Source organism: Phyllostomus discolor, chromosome 2, assembly GCF_004126475.2.
Source record: "Phyllostomus discolor isolate MPI-MPIP mPhyDis1 chromosome 2, mPhyDis1.pri.v3, whole genome shotgun sequence".
In the NCBI taxonomy this organism is placed as follows: domain Eukaryota; kingdom Metazoa; phylum Chordata; class Mammalia; order Chiroptera; family Phyllostomidae; genus Phyllostomus; species Phyllostomus discolor.
This window is the reverse complement of record NC_040904.2, coordinates 196,723,227-196,744,548: the sequence shown is the minus strand read 5'-3', so window position 1 is coordinate 196,744,548 and position 21,322 is coordinate 196,723,227. Positions and strand designations below refer to the sequence as shown.

Genomic DNA, 21,322 nt, shown 5'->3' with positions numbered 1-21,322 from the left:
GCCATGAATCTGATACTTAGGTAAATCTGTTTTCCTTTCCACACTCTTAAGCTACCTAAAGGCTTTAAGGGATATCACTTTGGATAAATGAGGTAGCCTAGACTTTGAGAACATTTAAGAAGACCATTAAATTTTCCCCCCAACCCTGTCACCCTCACGGAAAAGTCAAATATTTAGATTCATCAAACATGGCTTATATATGGCGTGCATTCTCAGTGGAATCAGAATGAGATTCAGTTAGTTTTCATCTCCAAGTAGAGCTAAGTGTAATGTACAATCAGTGTATTTTGTTAACATTTGTGGTTTTCTTATCTCTTTGGTTGGAAGCATACTCTCTAACTTCCGTGTTCAGATTACTTTAAGATCTAAATTGCTAGTAATGGTTTCTGCCAAGATAGAACTTGTACTGTGGTGCATGGAAGCTTGATGTCGTCATGCACAATATCTCAGTATGGCTTCCTGCCAATGCTGGGTATTTATAATATGCATGTCTAGACATCGGTTTTTGGATTACCATCTCAAAGATGTAGAGTTTCAGCTCTTGGGTGTGTGTGTTTATGTCATGTATTAACTTTGAAAAGCTGGCACTAACACTCAGGTTTCCTTTTGTTCCTTTCAGCATGATTTTATAAACCCATGGGATAAAAATGATATATTCCAAAATATTGTTAATGGAGATTGAGTCTAGTAAAATTGCATTCAGTCTGTTAACATGCCTTTTCTTTTCTCATTTTCTCAACCCCCATTGTCATTAGGTTTGGTTTCAACCTTTATTGCTGCTTACCTAAACGAAGACACGGTTCAGTCTGAAAACAATCTTTTTTTTTTTTTATTCTAAGCAAAGCATTTCTTGTCCCTTGTATGTAAAGGCCTCGGCTAAGTGCTATGAGAGATAGATAGATGAATCAGATGTGAGTCCTGCCCACAAGGAACTCTGAGTCAAATGAAAACCAAAATGATAGGAGACATAAAATGAGTAAGTGGCAGGTAATGTATTATTCAAAGGGAGAGAATATTTTTTTAAGTGGCAAGATTGGTAGGATAGGAGGAATTTGAGATGAGCCTAGAAGAATATGAGGCGAGTTTTTATGGGCAGAGACAGGAAGGATTCCGAAAAAAAGGGAACATTAGAGACCAAAAAGTGTGGAGCCAGAGAACACTTGGGAAATATTTAAGGAATTGTGCAGGATCGAACTTGGCTGAGAACAAAGGGCCTGTGTCAGGCAGTAGCAAGAGAGAAAATCAGAGAGGCAATAGGGACCCTGCAGTGGGGGACTTCAAATTCCAGGGGATGGAGCTTGTTTTAGTTTGATAGGAAATGGGAAGCCATCCAACATTTCTCAACAGAGAAGAAAGTGTTACCTTGAAATCCTATCACCATATTTTGCTGTGTATAATGTGCACTTTTTTCCCCAAATGTTTGAGGGAAAAATAAGTGTGCCCATTATATATGGGTAGTACCTGAAATACCTTGTATCTGTTCTTTGTGTTTTGTAATTATTTGTTATGCAAAATTTCTTGTACCATAATATGTTAAAAATAAATGCTAAAATTCCTTAATAGTACAGAAAACAGGTATCTAAATATAAGTAAATAAATAATTGAATCAAAAAGGTAAAATGAAAGAATTTTTCCCCTGAAAACTTGGGCCAAAAACATGGGCGCACATTATACATGGCAAAATACAGTACATTCCTTTGTGCTAAAGATTTACTAACTATAACCTATGAGTCACAATATTAGAAGAGCTCATTTACAGACCATCTAGATCAGGTTTCTCAACTGCAGCCCTACTGACATTTTGGGTCAAATAATTCTTTGCCGTAGGGCTGCCCTGTGCATTTGTAGGACGTTTAGCAGCATCCCTGGCCTCTCTTCCCCAAGTTGTGACAATCAGAAATACCTCCAGACATTTCCACATGACCCCTAGGAAGCACATTCTCCCCCACTTGAGAGTCTAGTGTATTGCATTTCTGTGGTTCTGGCATTGTTAGACTCATAGATTGACAAACCTAAATGTCCCTTAGGCATTCGATCTGTTAATGTTTGGAATTTTGTGCTAGACATATATCCGATCTTGAGATTAAGGTCGTTCATGTGTGTTGGAGTAAAAGACCTGAACTATGCGTGGAGAGACCTGGATTCTAGCCTGACTCTGCCACTAAGAGGTTGTGTAACTTGGGTGAGACCCTGTGCTCAGTAACCTGACTCCTCATCTCAACGTGTGTGACCTCTAAGGCTCTTTTCAGCTCTGACTCTGTGTCCTGAGTTCAAACTGATTCCAGGGTTTCATTCTTTCATATTTTAAGAAAGTTAGCACAAGTTGAACAGCATGTATATTAACCAACAAGAATGACTGAAATACTGAATAAAAAAGAAAAGAGTTTTTCTCCTTAGTGCTTTATTGTACCAAATACTATCATTTTTTTCATTTGTAGATTATTTGAAAAATCTTTTAGAAGACTCTGAAGATTACAGAGACACTCAAGGTAAATAAGTTTTGAGATCTTATATATTGCAGAAGTTTTTATATTATGTTATTTGGACCTAGAAATTAAAAATATAACAAAACTTTGTTTTATTTTAGGCAGATTAAAATAGAACTAAAGGGATACAGTGGAGCTAGTATAGGGACAAGAACAGCCCGTGGTCAGTCGGCCGTGGGAGCCAGTCTGGTGGACCCCACATAGTGCGGGTCAGGGAGCCTCATCCCCCTGTGCTCAGTCCCCCTTACCAGATGTAAATGCTCGTTCTCTAGATGGCTACTGCTTCCAAAGCAGGGATTGAACCAGTTAATCTGCAAGGTCCTTTTAAGCTTTAAAATCATGAGGCCAGGAAGTGACGGAACTAAACAAATCAAGGACAGTGGTTAAAATAGGGTATTGTTCCGGGACTGTTTAATGACAGGCATTAGCCTTATCAGCCTCCACCCCTCATGCCCGGTAGTACTTGAGGGGAATAGTCTATTACAGTACAATGGACTCATTGATATTCATGGAATATCTACTGTGTGTGTGTGTGTGTATGTGTATTTGTTCATGGGATAATCCATAGTGTGTGTGTTTCTCTCTTTCACACACACACTCAAGGATTACTTCTGTTCAGGATAGTGGAGGTTTTTTTTCTGTTTATCCCCATACTACCTCTTTCAAATGTCATATGTATATCTCTTCATTTCACATGTACATTTCAAATGTATATCTCTTGTTGGAATATGCAGAAACTCATTACACAAGACCATGTGCATCCCATTAATGTTATGAATTTTTATCTTATTCTTGTGCATCCTTTACACTTTCAGATACAAAACTGAACAGGCTTTTAACCCATTTGGTAGAGATTCTTACTAATTCTTTTAATTCTATTTCCCTAACATCTATTTGGAAATGTTATCCTTTTAAAGGTTTTTCGTTTTGTTTTGTTTTTTTATAAGGAAAAGTTTGGAGTGGGGGATATGCTTCTTGTCTTTGGTGACCATATGTAATCTAGTTGAAGAAAATAGCCTGCCCAGCAGACCAAGAACAAAGCAGATAGCTATAAAGTCAGGATGTGCTGAACAGTACAGAATCATTTGGAAGAGGAAGACAAGGGTGAAGACTGAAGAGACAGAGCTTCGTGTAGAGAGAAGTGGGACTGGAACTGAGCTGAAGGATAGGCGAGAACGAGAGTGGGCATTCCAGATCAGAATCTTGTCTTGTGAAGATAACAATTTTAAACAGATATTAGCAAGTAGGACTTCAAGAAAACATCTGCTCCAGGGCTTCTGCCTTCAAGGACGATGAATTATTAACTTCATCCTATAGGTAAAACCAGTACAGGGCCAGAGATTAAGGAGCTTCTTTAAAGGAAATTGCACACTTCAGCAAAAGCATAGTTAGAATAAGCAATAAAAAGCGAAGTGCTCTGTATGGCCACAGGCACGGCAGTAAGGTGGTGAGCAGTTGTAAATGAGAGTGCCTAAGTGTGAGGGAAAATGAGACAAATGGACCTTTGGAAGGTAGGCGGAGGGGTTAAAGCAACAGGGTCTCCAGGGTGTCTAAAATGGATGACATGTGGGGAGCAGAATTACAGAATGGATGGGAGAATGCAGCTTGGAATTCAGGTGACTAAACAGCAGCAGCTTTGTCATTTCCTCCAAAAGCTTCTCTCCCTGCCCACTTAGAGTTCACGCAGGCCAAGAAGCAGATTTGTGCCTGGGGTCATCTCTTGAATATCTGTTGTGATGAGTGCCAGGTGCAGTACATTCTGATATGTGATTGGGGTCTCTATAAGGAAATACTGCTTTCTTTTAATAATGGTGATAATAATACACTTGTATTTAAAGAATGTAGAAACCTCCCTGGCTGGCGTAGCTCAGTGGATTGAGCGCGGGCTGCGAACCAAAGTGTCGCAGGTTTGATTCCCAGTCAGGGCACATGCCTAGGTTGCAGGCCATGGTCCCCAGCAACCGCAAACTGATGTTTCTCTCTCTCTCTCTCTTTCTCCCTCCCTTCCCTCTCTAAAAATAAATAAATACAATCTTAAAAAAAAAAAGAATGTAGAAACCACCAAAATTGGCACTAGAAAAAGAAATTCTTGGTAGGTTTTAGTTGCTGGACCAAATCGATCTTTTGGGTGTTTTTTTGTTTGTTTTTTTCTTTAGGATTTTTGCATTAATTTGTAGATGGAAGGGAAGGTGGGGGAGATAGACAGGGAGAGAAACATCTATTGGTTGCTTCTCACACGTACCCCAACCAGGGACAGAACCTGCAACCCAGACATGTGCCCTGACTGGGAATCAAACCAGTGACCTTTCGGTTTGCAGGACAATACCCAACCAACTGAGGCACACCAATCAGGACTTTCCTTTTTTTTTTAATTATCGTTTTGTTGATGGTTGCTGTCATTGCCACACCAGCCTCCGGAGGGTGTGTCCCCTCTTTAGCACTACCAGTTTTTCTCAGAGGGAGTGCTACTGTCATATTGTATGGTGTAACCTTTGTGTGGGTTTGTAGTTAGTACTACAGCATGTTTGGCATCCTTGGCTCCTACCCACTAAAGGCCAGGGGACCTTTCCAGTCATGTGACAGCCAAAAATTGTCCTTGCGCATGTCCAAGTGTCCCTTGGGGAACACCACTGTCTTCGGTTGAGGACAGCTGTAGCCCAAAAGGAGACAAAGTTCAGGCTTTTTTAATATAGCTAGTTACAAAGATGATAAGACTGGAGCATTCAAAAACACTTTGCTAAACACAAGGGTTTAATAAAAAGAATAAAGTGCAGATAAAGCTGAACGACCCTGCTTACAAAATAATGCCTGTGATTTCCTAAGGCCTAGTATGCTTCCATGTGGCATTTCTTCCCTCTCAGGATCAGACTGAGAGAAGACAGCTGAGCCCTGACCCTCTCACATGGTTCTTTCTCTTTCTTGTCTTGGGTTGGCCACAATTTTCATTGTCCCCCCGCCACCCCACCGTAAGATGGCTTTAGTAGCATTTAGTTGTCTTTAACTTCATTTGAAACAATTTTGTTAGATTGTACTGTGACAGCTGTCATATCAGTGTGCATTTAAAAAAACTTATCAAAATTGGTGAATTTTTGTATAGCCATTTTAATATTGAAGATGGAAGAAAATAAGCAACATATTCAGCATATTATGCTTTGTTATTTAAAGAAAGGTAAAAACACAACTGAAATGCCAAGGAAGATTTGTGCAGTGTATGGGGAAGGTGCTGGGACTGATCAAACATGTCAAAAAAAGGTGGTTTGCGAAGTTTCATGCTGGAGCCTTCTCGCTGGATGATGCTCTACAGTTGGGTAGACCAATTGAAGCTGATAGCGATCAAATCAAGACATTAGTTGTGAACAATCAACAATATACCACATGGGAGACAGCTGACATATTCGAAATATCAATGAAGTTTTTGGTGAAAATGAAAATGTGTTTTTTACGGAAAAACCCATGTAAACTTTTTGGCCAACCCAGTAGCTCTGATTCATTCTCTCCCCACAGCAGTTTATACTGGAATGGTCCTTAGCCTCAGGTGAAATCCTGTCCTTATCCTTATAAACTTCAACAGGATAATCAAGTCTCAGCACGAAACAACCCTGACATTCTTACATTGATACACATTATCACATCATCTGTAGTGTCTCTTTGGACTTTCTTTGGCTCATTTTTTTTTGTAAGTATTGTATTTTGCCTGTGTCATGCCCTCATTGTACCTCATCATTCATATTTTTTCTCAGTTAACCTAGATCCTCCCGTGGTTGCTTGCTGTGAACTAGTAATCTTGTCACTTGAAATTGCTCGATGTTGCAATTCATGGGTAATGACCAAATGCCCCTCTCTTCCTACATATTTTAGATGCCCTTGCGGTTGTTATAGAGGTAGCCAACCACGCCAATGACACCATGAAGCAAGGCGTAAGTAACTCATTTCAGTGGCTGGTGTACTGTTGAACCTGGGAGTCAGGGCCTTTATATGCTCTGTATTCTCTTTCTGTAGGACAACTTCCAAAAACTTATGCAAATTCAGTACAGCTTAAATGGACACCATGAAATAGTGCAGCCTGGACGGGTAAGTGTTTTAGACTGCCTTTTGCAGATTTAATTCAATGATTGTTGGCACAGTTTGTAGCTATTTTTCATTTAATTTGTACAAATAGGGTATTGGTTATTGTTACTCTTCATTTACCCAGCCTGAATCAACTAAGTTCATTCTCTCCATTCAAAACATTCATGATGTAAGTCACCATGACAAGAAGTCCGATTCAATTAGGAAAATGGCAGGGGTCCCTACAGAGTATCTGATTAGATAGCATCGTTTTATTGTGTAATGCTGGCCTACCTCACACAACTTTAAAGACAGTTTCATTAAACTCTGTCATGTAAGAGAAGAGTATGAGGGGAAGGAGAAAATTGGTATTTTGATGCTCCTAATAGAGCACAAACATGGCCTGGGGAACGAATTGAGGAAAACTACAAAACGCAATTGTCAGGATGTTGGCTGTGCCTCAGGATAAAGCACATGCTGGGTCAAATACACTTCAGACCGCAGAATACCCCTGGGGCCAATATTGGATTTATGAAACTGTAGCCTTGTCCAATTCCTAAATGACTTACAGGGTCTAAAAAGAAACACGACTTTAAGAAGTCACAAGGAAACTATGTCCACCCAGCCCCCGAAGGGAAAAAAAAAAAAACAGGAGAAAGGAAGTTGAAAAGGAAATTCTATGTGTGTTGTTGTTGTGCTGTGATGGTAGGACTAAATGGGTGTCTGTTTGGATGAATCAGGTTTTTCTCAAAGAAGGAACTCTGATGAAGCTATCTCGGAAGGACATGCAGCCCCGAGTGTTTTTCCTGGTAAGTGGCTGTGTGTGTGTTTCTGAGAGCCCCAGGCAGGCATAGCTGCTTAATAAAAGGAGACATTTGCACATTCAAATAGCAGTGTTAGTGGGACCTCTGATGGACTGCATTGCTTGTTTGCATTTCAAGCATAGGAAACAAAGATTCATAACCAGAAATTTTTTTTTCTTTTTGAATTTAGTGTATTTCATTTTTAACTTGTTAAAAAAAACGGTTCAATCAGTTATTTATTTAGGCAGATGTTAGTTAATACCTTAGTGGGATTTAGAATTCAGAATCCATTAAATTTGTCTACAACATTTGGAACGAAAGCACATTTTTAAAGAAATTTCCTTTGTAATAATATTTTAATAAGACATTCTGGGTGGTTCTTGTGTTTATAAGCAGAACATAAGTATTTATTCAGAGAGCTTTTAATGCAGAAGTAATATTTTTCTTTTATTCTTGTGTCTTATAACTTTGTAGCTGAAATTTGTTGCTTTACTTCATCCTATGAAATGTTTCTACTTTCAGTTCAATGACGCCCTCTTGTACACAACACCGTTGCAGTCTGGGATGTATAAACTGAACAACATGCTCTCACTGGCTGGGATGAAGGTCTGTGTATCTGTGCATCTGTTAGATTTTTTTTTTACTTAAATATATTTAGGGGGAAAAAAGTCCCTAAGAGAATCATCTTTAACTTGTTCTTCATGTACTACTGTTCATGTGTTCATAAACAAAGACTGTGCAGCTTTTGGTGGGACCTGGCGGAGGGATTGGTGGCAACTAGGAAAGAAGGAGAACTGAGGAAGTCTTTTTGGAGGAAGAGCCAAGAATAGGTCACACTTGGCCATGCTAAGATGTGGCGAAAGGCGTTCCAGATGGTGGGAGTAACGAGCGAAGGCCTGAAGGTGGGAAAGTGAGGCCTGTGTGTATGTAGGAAATTTAAATTCACCGGTAGCAGAGAGTGAATGAGGGAGAGCAGTGGTGCATCAAGTTAGAAACGAGGGTTGGTGGTGGATGTCAGCAGCTGGGGCACTGGGCAGCTTCAGCTACACTTCAGAGATGAGGCTTTCAGTAAAATGAGTTTGCTCAAATGGTTTTGCTTTCTTCCAGGTCAAAAAACCCACCCAAGAAGCATATCAGAATGAACTAAAGATTGAGAGTGTAGAGCGTTCCTTCATTCTCTCAGCCAGGTAAATTTAAAAACTACGTATACATGAGCATTTGCCGGTATTGATAGGGTCAGCCATGTCCTGCATTTTTTGTTACATTTAGGTTAACAATTAGACTTAACTTTTTTCCTTCCTTATTGTTCTGAATACCATGCAGTTCTCTCTTGGTTTACCATGTAGATAAATGTCTGAGAGCTAATGCTATCATGCGCTAGAAGCACAGAGGTAAAAATTTTCCCTTGAATAGAATAATAATGCTGAAAACTGCTTTGCTGAACATTTTTTAAGTGAACATTTCCAACCTTTTTACAACATTGAAAGGACATAAATCTACAAGGTAGGTGTCATCTTGTTAAAAATGAGGAAGATTAAGTTACAGAAAAATTGAGTTCCTGCCTTATGGATATATAGCTGTTAAAGTCAGGATGCAATACAAGTTTTTTTTCCTTTTAAATCTGTTGTTAATATACCACGTTGCCTTAAACTAGAACTTTCAGTGACTTACATACATAAATCAAGCTATAATACTTTAATGCAAATAAAGTCCTAAAAAAAATCCCTGTAGCTGTATGAGTCATAAACATATGATGTGGAGTTATTGGCCAAGTGGCAGAAGTGGGTGCTTGGCAGGATTTGACAAGTGAAGGGACCGACGACAGCCTTAGCACGCTCTACTGCTGGATCGGGGTAGCGCGTCTGTGCAACTCTCAGACCAAACTCTCGATGTTACAGAAATAGTAGCAAATACTGCTGTGGCATTTTCTTTGTGCCAGGGACTATCCTGAGCACTTCCTGTGTATTAATTTATGAAATCTTCTCAGTGACCTTCCAAGGTAAGTGGTCATTATTTACACCCATTTAGTGGTGAGAAAAGCCACCCATCTATAAAGTTATCTGGACGAGGATTTGGACCCATGCAGCCTGCTTACGGCTGTGTCCAAACCACTAAAACCAACTACAGTCTTAGTAGCAGCTGGAGCCATGGCTGGAACCATTTATTTCTCTGCATCAGGCGTGGCGCTAAACGTTTTATATTTATTTTCTCTTTTAAGTTCTGTGATAACTACTGGAGTAGGTGTTGTCTTGACCTTCCATATAAGAAAAATGGAGGCTAAAATCCATGTCCGATTTACTCAACTAGTAAGCAGTGGAGCTGAAATTTGAACCTAGGTATATCTGACACTAAATTGATGCTTTTTTAACCATAATAATTTTGCCAATGTCCACGGGTGTCAAGGACTCAGACCAAAATCAGAGGACCACAAGAGCAGCCAGCTCCCTGGTCACGTCGCTTTTCTCAGGTGGAGGGGCCGCTGCTGCCTGGCACCAGATCTCAGGATGACAGAAGGAAATACCTGTTTCCAGGGTTTGCCGAATGCTCCCCTGCTCCCAGCCAGAGCGATTATCTTCTTTCTTCCTTCCGAGTTTGAACAAAAGTGCAAGGAACATCAAGTCCCTGTATATCAGGCCCTTTGCAAATACTTAAGCTTGGTTCTTAAAATCAGGAAAGTTATTTTCAAAGATCCAAAGAGGAAATGCCTCTAGGAAGGTCAAGTTTTTAATTGCACTTAAGTTTCCTAACTAAAAACATGCTTTGTTAAAAACAAAATTCTATTTTATTGATGATTAAACAACTTTAGGAAATGATGGTAAATCTTTCTTAGGTTTCTAATCAGGTAAATATCTGGATGTCCACATTTTTCCAGATAGATCTCCTAGACTTTAGGATAGTCATTGGGATTTTTAAGTGTGAGGGGAAACCATCTGAGGGTTTTAAGCTAAGACCTGATCTGGTTTGATTTATATTTTTAAAAGAGCACACTGGTTGCTCTGTAGAAGATAGACCACTGGAGACTAGAGTAGAAGTTGGGAGACCAGGTAAGAGGCTGTAGGTGATGGTCTGTTCAACTGAAGTGGTAAGAAGTGGTCAAGCTCAGGCGTAGCCAGTAGGATTGCTGATGGATTGAATGTGGGACATGCAGGAAAAATGATAAAAGTGGAAAGCTCTTGATAAAGGAGAAACAAATCTCCAAGGGAGAGTTAGGGTGGCATGGGGGGAGGAAACCAGTACATACTGAATGCCATGCTCACCCTCTGAATCCCCCAACCACAATGAGGCAGGTGCTATAGAACATGGAAAAAGGGTGAGAGGGCCTCCCTTGGTCTGGTTCTTGTCTGCCTCGCCAGCCTGATCTCCATTCACTCTTCCCGTACTCACCCCTGCGTCACCCGGCACATCCCACCAGCATGGGTCTGCTAATGAGTTTCTGCTCTCGCCGGCCTACTTCACGTCCTTCTGCCTTGTGCAGGTGGCTACCTTTTCCTAGAATTCATCACTTTGTTCTCTGCTCTGGGCCAGGCATTTGGGATACAGTGGAGAGTTAAAGGGACCTTTCTTTCCCCAAGCTTATAGTTCATTAGGGAAGATACACACTTATCACATATTAACACAATCAGTTATTATTGTGATTTAAGTAATACACAGGGCAAGCACCAGTAGCTATGAGGCTGCAAAACAAGGGCCTTGAACTAGATTTGGCAGACAGTGGGCAGTCCAGTTTAGCTTCCCTAAAGACCCCTGTGTCTACTTGATTATGAAGGATAAATAGGAGTTGGGTAGGTGGGCAAAGAGGAGAGGAAGAGGCTCCTGGTCATTAGGAACAGTGTGTACGAAGGTAGAAAGGTAGAAAGGAGCATGGCATATTCAAAGAACTAGATGGCCAGTGTGGCATGAACATAGAAAATGAGAGGGAAAGTGACCCAAGATAAACTTGGAGGGACAGAGAGATTTCACAGAACCATCTTGTAGATTTTGGCCTTTAGCCTAAAAGCCACAGGATACCACTGAAAGGTTTATACAAGGGAATGACGTGATCAGACTGGCATTTTTAAAAGAGTATCCAGTTGCTGCGTGAAAAATGGTTTGGAAGGGGAACTAAAGGCAATGATTGCTAACCGGACATAGAGGATGTGAGAGAGGCATTGAGAGTGAGCCCCAGCGTGTCCAGTGTATTGGGTTGTGGTGCGGTTTGCCTTTGTAGGGAACACTCAAGAGAGGAGCGGCTTTAGGGGAGAGATCAGTGAATGTGAGGTGCCTGTGTTTCGTCAAAGTGGGGCCATCAAGGAGACAGTTTATATAAGGGTCTGAATGCCAGAAGGAAGCTGGGCTGGGGGCCTATCTATGCCTGGAAATCATCAGCTTAGAGATGAGAACTGAACCTAGGACACTGGATGAGGGTGCACTGAGAAACTAAAGAGTTCCCTGTCAAACTCCTGTAATTCTTCCAATCCTGTCCTCGTCGTCACCTCGGCCAAGCCTTCCCTGCCACCTGCAGAGGGTAATTTACTACTTCTGTGTTACTTATCTACCTTACATTTATTTTATCACGTGGTAATTACTTGTTTCGGTGTCTTACCTCAATTACATGTAAGCCCTTACAAATGAGGTATATTTTGTGTGCCTAGTTCATGGCTTACTAGCTGGCTCTTAGTAGGCTTCTGGTAAATGCTACTCAAATGAATTGAAGCAGGCTGGCCTTTCGACCTGAGTGGCAGGTACAGTTAACACAAGTAGTAAATGGTGTAAGGAGGTCAAACACACTGGAAGTCCACCTTGGGGTGTTTTTTCCCTTGGAAATTCATCCCAATCAATGGGAAAATTATGCTTATGAAATATACATTTGCTTTCTGGTAATATGCACACTGCACAAAGAAAAGAATACTTGGTTTAGCTGTTTTTTTGATCCAAGGAAGATTCTGATTCTTCTGCTAACCATCTTACAAAAGGAGATTTAGAATGTCTTTACTCGATGCTGTGGCAAATGTGTGTGGTCTGTGAGATATGTGTTTTCAAGAGCTGATAAACATTGTTTTGGCAGAAACCCACACCAGAGAGAGCCAGGAATGATTAAATGAAAGAGCAGCATATGTGACACGATTTGCAGTCAAACCACATTCCATATGCTCTCAGGGCTCCAGAAAAATCAGACGGCAATTCCCAGATTAGCCATCTGCCTCTCTGTTTCTGTTACCTCTTCCCGTGAAAAAGCGGGGAGGAAGAGAAGGAGGGAGGAATGGCAATCCTTTATGAGTGTTTGCTTGGAAATCGGAGCGTGTGTTTTTAGAGTGCAGTTCTTCAGAGAACGTGAACAGAGGCCAGAGGTGACACTGTGGCGAAGGGTTCGGCCCTTAGCCACACGTGGGTCTGATACCCACTTGTAGTGTAGTCCGTTATCTAAAGCAAATCACCTAACTTTTCGAATCCTCAGTTCCCTGATCTATAAGTGGTGATGGCGGATGGTGATATGTAGGGGTCAGGGTATGTGTAAACCCCAGTATATGTCCCATGGAGTAGCTCTGAGGAAGAGGTATGGTGACAGTTGCAAGGCATTTGACACAGCTGACTGACATGTAGTAACTGTTAAAGAACAGTAGAGGTAGCTGAGGCGGTTTGGTTTGGAGAGATGGGGGCTTTTTCTGTTTTATTTTGTTATTGGCATATAATAAAAATTTGAGAAGTGTACTAGTTTAAAATTTTTATTTGTTAAAAAAAATTTTTATTTAAGCCCTGGCTGGTGTAGCTCAGTGGATTGAGCTCGGGCTGGGAACCAAAGTGTTGCAGGTTCGATTCCCAGTCAGGGTACATGCCTGGGTTGCAGGCCATGACCCCCAGCAACCACACATTGATGTTTCTCTCTCTCTCTTTCTCCCTCCCTTCCCTCTCTAAAAATACATAAATAAAATCTTTAAAAAAATTTTATTTGTAAACTGATTTCTGTCTTTTAACAGCCATATGAGTGCAAATTCTAAGTGGCACTTACTGTATCTTGCTGTGTATAATGCACACTTTTTTGCCCAGATTTTTGACTGAAAAATAAGGATATACATTTATACATTGGTGGTACTAATTCCATATCTATATAAATGTTTTTAACTATTTTATTTCTGCTTATACATTAAGAATGTACCTCTAGAAAGCAATAATGATATCCATATGCAAAATAATACCCCATATAATACAAAAACCAAGTATCTAAATATAAATAAATAACACATTGAATTAAAACATTAAAATAAAAGATTTTTTCCTGAAAATTTGGGCAAAAAACATGGGTAAGCATTATACATGGGAGCACATTATACATGGCAAAATACAGTAAGTTAAGAATGATTATTGTGGGGAAAATTAGTTTCTTAGTATCTAGTGTCTCCTTGACCTGCTCTGAGTTCAGTGAAATACAACAAAATATGCCTATTCTTACCATTATTTTTATAGATGTTTCCATTTTAAAAATATTATTTGAGAGTTAAAAGGCCACAACCATACACATTTTCAATATCCTACTCAGTGTGACACATAACTTTCTTCTATTTTTTATATAAACTTTTATTAATAAAATATTTTGGAGTACAAGTTCAAATATACTTAAAGTTAGAATGAGTAATATAATGAAACCATGTATTTGTCATCCAGACTCAAAAATTATCAAGAAGATTATGCCACCAGTTTTCCTATTTTCTAAAGTATTTTAAAACAAATTGCAGACGGCAGGTCATTTCACTCCTGCATCCCTTCGAGGGTGCCTCTTGAAGAGAAACACACATTGTCTTACACAGTCACATTCCCGTTGTTATGAGGGATTTTATTTTATGATAGAGTTCTAAATTCATTGTTAAATTCTCTCTTTGTCTCCACAAACACACATCCTAAAAGGCGCCCCTCTCTCGGGCATGCACAACACCCTGTGCTGACACCAGCGATGGTCTGAGATGACCCAAGTTTTGCGGGGGAGGAGGTATACAAAAGCACCACAAGAATGCTTTTCTCTGAGTAGGCTTTCCCCCTTTTGGGCTCATTCCTCTAGATTTGAATCAAAGCTCCTGACGAACTGAGGGTGGGAACAGAAAATGTGATTATGTTGGTGACAGGTAGAGGCACCCTAACAACTGTGGGCTATTCCCCCTTATTAACCACTCCTTCAGCATCTGTTTATGGTACCAAAAATATATATCCTTAACCCACTGCCCTTTCTAGAAAATCTTAGTAGTAGTTACTGATCTAAACATATTGAATATTTAGTATTCTATGACATAAATTTGACTTTGAAACTTGAGTCTTTGGAATATTTTTAAATTCTGGGATTATAGCTGAGGAAACTCCTTGATTCTATAAGTAATCATAATTATTAAGTGTGTGAATAGCTTGTAAAACCAAACAAAAATACCTCCAAAGTTAGGAGACCTCAAAAGCCACTCGGTGTTAAAACAGTACTTTTGGAAAGGAAGAAAGCACTGTATTTGCTAAAGTGCCGTGCGTTCTCTAATGCCTGCTCTGATTAGTTGTGCACAGAAACCTCCGAGTTGTTGCCTGTGACCAGCATTGTTGGAGGGTGGTGGAGTCTGTTGCCATGGGAGAAGGAAAAGAAGTAAGAAAAATGCAAAGATAAAAGCTGACATCTGGTTGATGGAACCTTCTTTTGCCCCCAACAGTTCTGCCACAGAAAGGGATGAATGGCTGGAAGCGATTTCCAGGTCAATAGAAGAGTATGCCAAGAAAAGAATCACATTCTGTCCTAGTAGGAGTCTTGATGAGGTATTGTCTTTTCCTTCTCCTTTTTTTCAGTGCATTTTACTTTTTGTCTTCAAGAAACCTTTCCCAGGGGTTTAGAAAAGCAACATGTGTTTCACAGAAGCACTGGAGGTCTGTGTGTAATCTCAGAGCTAAATTGTTATCCTTTGGATGTCTCACTGCAGGTCTGTGATAGCGTGTAGCATATTCATATTTTTTCTAGTTATAAAACCTCATTGTATAAAATTTAGAAAATGTATTATAGTTTAAGGAAACTAAGTAGCTGTCATCACACTACCATGGGCATCTTTTAAAATTAATTTTGTATTAGAGGATTGTTAGGATGTAGCTAATCTTAATTAGTCCTGAGAACATGAAAAATATAATAACCCCATATTTCATCCCATATCCTTAACAACGCCATCAGCATTGTGAGCCACCACTGCTAAACAAAGGGCTTGATTCTGCAGCAACGAACGTGAGATAATCAGAAGTCGTTCTTCCACAGGCTGATTCGGAAAATAAAGAGGAAGTTAGTCCCCTTGGGTCAAAGGCTCCAATCTGGATTCCTGATACCAGAGCCACAATGTGTATGATCTGCACGAGTGAATTTACTCTGACCTGGAGACGACACCACTGCCGGGCCTGCGGAAAGGTTGGCGAGGATAGGGCCCGTCTTCGTAGTTTTTAATAGCTCCGGGCTGTCCCTAGTGAGGGAGCATATTTCCCCTTGTAAGCCATTGTGTGTGTGTGGCAGCGGGGAGACACTGAATCATGGATGGTATTTTCTTTAAATATTTCGGCTTGGGGCAGTCTTGTTAGGGAACTTATTTCCTTCTACCTTATTATAGATTGTCAGTAGTAGACAACTTCCATTTTTTAAAAAAACCTCACAATTGCACAATTAAATAGACCTTCATATTTATAGATAACTAAATTTTTATTTTAAAAAACTTACAAATTCACAATTAAATAGACCCTCACATTTACAGATAATTATTTATACTGAATTTATCTAGAGACTCAATATAGTAAGTTTTCACTTGTCAATAGGCTCTGCACTTTAAGTGAAATGACCTACAGTGAAACTACTTTTACCGTAAGCTAATTGACATAAGCCAGAGTTAAGTTCCTGTGGTATCACATCAGTGTTATAATGAAATGACATTATTCAAGGACCTGCTGTATTTAATAGGGGGAACTTTCAGTGTTAAAGTTACACTAGTGAAGTTTCTAAGTCTTCATGACCTCACTAGTAAGACGTGCATAGGAACAATGATGTCAGTGAGCTCCTGTAAAGATTAAATGAGGTCTTAATTAGAGAGCCTTTAATGTAGGGCTAGACACCTGGGAGAGGTGTAGCGGAGGTGGTCGTGGTTACAACAGTGATGCTGACAGTGACAACAATGACAATGATGGTAATACAGGTAACACAGGAGTTATTGCACTCCAGGCACTGTTCAAACATTTTGCACAGATTGACTATTAAATATATTACTTTCTGTAGTAAACACTCAGTAATAATCTGGGCCTCTGTACCTTCCAGTGGGATATTGTGCATGAGGTCATTACGTGCCCGAACTCCACACAGCTGTTACTGAGATTCAATGACTGTACAAAGGTTTCGAAAAGCAGATAGCACTATAAATGGTAACATGCCTGATGGTTTGGATACAAAGATTATTCTAAATTAAATAATTCCAATGTGTTTTCAGATTGTATGCCAAGCTTGTTCATCAAATAAGTGTGGCTTAGATTACCTGAAAAATCAACCAGCAAGAGTATGTGAACATTGTTTCCAAGAACTGCAGAAATTAGGTAATATATAAGTCTTAACCCAGAATTCCTTTATTTCCCAGATGCTTTCAAACAGCCTTCTGAAAGGATCATCTTAGACACATTAGCAGTATGATTGGTGATCACAAAATATGGAGGAAACCCTCTTCCTTAGTTAATATCTCTTAACTAATATTTAGTGATATTTCCAAGAGAGTTTGGATTGGAGTTTATTTTTAATTCTGAAAACAGTTTTGCTAAGAATATTAATTACAGAACAGTAATTTTAGGGTGAAATGCTTAAAATAATTACAAGGGAACTTTAACTCTCAAGTAGTTTTGAAGTTTCTAGTTTCACAGCTATGCTCATTACAAATCATTTTTATCTACCTGTTCAGTAGTTCTCTGTGGAAATATGCTGGGTGTCATTTTGTTAGCCTAATTTTGATCACTTGGACTGATTTAGTGAGGTTTTATTGTACATCTAAATGTGCAGCTTTTCACCAAATACAAAATGATAAGTCATATCTGCTCATTATCCACAGGTACCCATCTCTACAGTTAGGATCAGTGCAGCTAGCAGGACTGTTTAGATCGTTATTTTGGGGAAAGATCTTCAGTGCAATTCCTGAAACCTATAGGTTCTGAATTTTAAAAAGATTCTCTTTCATCTCCATGAAGAATAGCTTTTCATCAGCAAATGAGAATTATAAGTGCATAAAACCAGATGACATACTATTTCAGAATATTGAGTCTGTGTACATTTTTTCCAAGAAGTCATATCCACCTAATTAATCTTGCCAGCCTTTTTGTTCCTCCATTTGTTTTCTGAGTATGCAATATAGGCTGCAAACATTCAAAATTCATATCTGGACACTCCTCCCTCATCGTGCACACCCATTTGGTCAGTCAATTTTGTCAAACTTATCCCCGAAAGCCTGTCTTTCTCTTTGATTTCTTCATCTCATAACGTGGCCTTCATTGTCTTTCACCTGGACTACTGTAATACTTTCCTGACAGGTTTCCTTGCTGCAAATCCTTCCTCTTTCCTACCACCAGATTTATTTTTCTAAATTCAGTTTGCTTCTGTCACTCTCCAGCCTAAAAGGGCTTTGATCCCCCATTGCCTGAAAGACAGTCCAGGTTCCTTAGAACCGGCCTGTTATTTCCAGACTCATTATTCTCCAGATAGATGATCTAATTTCATCTCTGTCTGTTTTTGCTTATGCTGACCTCTCTTCATGGAGCATTCCTCCTCCTCTTTTTTTTTTTTGGCTTGGCAAACTCTGACTTACATCTTAATGGCCAACTCAAACATCTCATTCTCTTCCCAGCTTCTCCTGAACCAGAAGAAGATCAGAATTAATCAGAATTAATTGCTTGCTCATCTTGTTTTATAGCCCCTTTTCTAGTTCTTCATTCGTTGTGATATTACTTGATCAGGTGTCTAGATACCAAACTATATTAGATTTTTTTTTTAGTCAGGATTGAAGTTTTTAAATTTTCTTTAAGTTGCTGGTACATTAACATTTCAGAATTCTAAAGGCACAAAAGGATAATCCTTGCATATGGTTTAGTGTTGAAAAAGCAGAAAACCATAGACAGTGGAAAATTTTCCTCCTACTCAACTTCCAGCCACACACCTTCTGTTCCCGTCAGTGTCATCAGCTTCTGGCACACCCTTCCATGGATATTTTATGCCCTGTTTATTGATCTGAATTAAATGGAATTGCAGAATGGTTACCATTAGCTGTACAAGTGTACCTGATTTCTTTTAGATCACCAGCACTCGCCTAAGATTGGGTCTCCCGGAAATCACAAATCTTCAAGTGCCTTATCATCAGTCTTACAAAGTATTCCATCAGGGAGGAAACAGAAAAAAATCCCAGCTGCTCTCAAAGAAGTAAGTGTTTCCATTAAACTTGCAACCTGATAGAGGCTAAATTATTCATATTCATATAATAGACTGTTTTTCATTCATAAAGGAAGATGTCATTTCTCACTACTATTAAAACATGCATTTTAATACTGGTGATGAGGTGTGGCTGGTGCCTCTCTCTGGCTCGGTCTCCCATGTGACCTAAGTCATTTAGAAAATGGCTGCCAAAAGGTTGGCAGAACATTTTATAGCAATGTTAGAAAGTAAAGATAGCTTGAACTCATGTGAATTTTTTAAATTACTTTCAGCAGACCCCTTACCAGAAGGAAGAACTTCGCATAATATTTTGGGCATTTTATAAACATTTACTGATCTTCGTGGTTAATCTGTAAGCATTGGTTGGTTATATACAGCTGATATCACTAATACTAGGCTGTCTTTCTTTTAAACTTAAAAGAAAACTTCAAAAGTGATCATGGCCTACACAGGCATCACTGCTGTCCTATCCCAGTTTGTCAAATTCACGGGTTCAGCCAGCCAGGTCGGAGATCAGATAGTACTGCATTCTGGCCACTCCCACTTTGATTAGCTAGTTAATTAGTTCCACCTCTGCTAGTTTTGTGGCCAGCAGAGTTTAAATTTGACTCTCTTGCTTGATTACTCTGTGAAAACAACACACATTTATTATCTCAGGAGTCCAGGCATAGCTTAGCTGGGACCTCTGCAGGCCACCATCACGGTGTCGGCCATTGTGGCGTTCTCCTCGGGAGACTGACTAGGGAAGGGTGTGCTTCCATCTTCGCTCAGGTTGCTGGCAGAGTTCGTTTCCTCGCGGCTGCAACACTGAGGGCCGTGGCTTCTTTTTTGCTCTTCCTAGAGGCTGTTCTCGGTTCCTTGCCACGTGGGCCTCCCAAGATGGCAGCTTGCTTCTTCAAAGCCAGAATGGGAGATAGTCTCTAGAGCTGTCTCCTGGCGAGATGAAGTCTTATCTAATGTAACAGGGTAGTGACATCCATCACCTTCACCATGTCCTGTTGCTCAGGAGCGAGTCACAGGGCCTGCCCACAGTCAAGGGCAGGGGATTGTGTAAGAGGGTAACTTTCGGAGGCAGGGGTCACAGGGAGCCACTTGAGAGTCTGTTCACCAGACCACAAGTCCTAAACTTGACTTTTTCTGTCTCTGTTGTTCCTGTGTTAACAGAAAAGAGAAAGAAGTTTCAATTGCCAAATTATAATCACTAAAAGCTTACCATGTACTTTTTGCCCAGAGATTAAAGCATTAAAGCATTTTTTTAGCCCTTTATGAAGTAAAACAGGTTTCTTGTCTTTCAGACCAAAACTTGGGGAGCAGAAACTGATCCTTAAAATCACCAATAATAGCAGAATTTTCTATTTATTTTTCTGTTGGTACAGTTTTGTTGTTGTTGTTGTTGTTGTTGTTATTGTTGTTTCAGGGACAGAGTTAAAGTTTTAAGTAATTTCCCCTAATTACCAGAACAAGAAAAGCAATAAACAACATGCACAGTCCCCAAAATGCAGCTTTAAAAAAGCCTTTTTGACCTTTGGAATTATTTTTCTTCTGGCAGCCCAGAAAACACAGACGAACCCACTAAGAAACACGTACGTGCAAACCAGGCAGGCTCCCAAAACTGCTTCTGAAAGGAAGGGTTTTCACGTTCGTGGTGATGGCAAGTCCCCTCTTTGTACAGCAGCAGACTTTGAAAATAAGCAGTTTCTTTCCTAAACATTATTATTATGGTCACTGCTTTCAGAACCATTTATCAAAAGGAATTCTGTTATTTTAAACATTTTTGTCTGAACACCATTAAACTATGTATGGGGTTTGCTTATTTTTAAGGTATCGGCAAACACAGAAGATTCTTCTATGAGTGGCTATTTATACAGATCAAAGGGCAATAAAAAACCTTGGAAGCACTTGTGGTTTGTCATAAAAAATAAAGTGCTATACACATATGCTGCAAGCGAGGTAAGATCCGGAATCTAAAGAGGCATAAATTGGGGGACTTGTTTTATAATGAAGACTGGAAATAGTTACAGTGTTTGTTTAACCTATTTGTTTTGTTTATGTTTTTTGTTTTGCTTTGCTTTTGGAGGGGGAGATGTTGTTACTGTTATTTTTCATGTGAATAGGGTCTTGTTTTGTCTAGAGAGCTCTTACTCAAAAATATTTGGAATTTTCCAGAGTATTAAAATGTAAAAGGTTTTTTCTCCTGTCATATGACTATCTACTTCACTGAACGCAGAGGTTTTTGTCCTTTCTTCCAAGCTCTGTTGGATGACACCGCCTTGACAATCTCCAGATTGTATTGATCAGGCATCATCAGCACTGATCATCTAGACAGTCTCTGGGTTATAAACAGCTTCTGACTGTTTACTCTAATACTGTGCTTCTCTCCCGTCTGATCACCATGTGTTCCAACATCTATGAAAATCTCTGCTCTAAGGTCCAAGCTTTTCCTTAGAGGGACAGGAGTAAATCACTTCCCGTTCTAGGCTATATTTTCTGCATTACCTCCCATGCTTGTAGGGAAATATGTGAAATTCAATGGATGTGAACACATTGCAAATCGTCTAGCA

At 39.7% G+C, this 21,322-nt stretch overlaps 1 protein-coding gene across 3 annotated transcripts in view; it reads left to right on the top strand.

Annotated features, from left to right (window-relative positions):
• Nucleotides 1–21,322, top strand: part of FGD6 (FYVE, RhoGEF and PH domain containing 6) — a 112,503-nt gene that overhangs the window by 84,352 nt on the left and 6,829 nt on the right. For 2 of the 3 annotated variants that reach the window (XM_028532628.2, XM_036019426.1), the window contains exons 9-19: nt 2,439–2,489; nt 6,345–6,403; nt 6,486–6,557; nt 7,274–7,342; nt 7,859–7,942; nt 8,444–8,523; nt 14,992–15,094; nt 15,579–15,725; nt 16,786–16,888; nt 18,625–18,749; nt 20,583–20,711. In XM_028532628.2, the coding sequence (XP_028388429.1) occupies nt 2,439–2,489; nt 6,345–6,403; nt 6,486–6,557; nt 7,274–7,342; nt 7,859–7,942; nt 8,444–8,523; nt 14,992–15,094; nt 15,579–15,725; nt 16,786–16,888; nt 18,625–18,749; nt 20,583–20,711 (1,022 nt within the window). The remainder of the gene's footprint in view (nt 1–2,438; nt 2,490–6,344; nt 6,404–6,485; nt 6,558–7,273; nt 7,343–7,858; nt 7,943–8,443; nt 8,524–14,991; nt 15,095–15,578; nt 15,726–16,785; nt 16,889–18,624; nt 18,750–20,582; nt 20,712–21,322) is intronic. The other variant, XR_004901672.1, reaches the window with a different exon arrangement.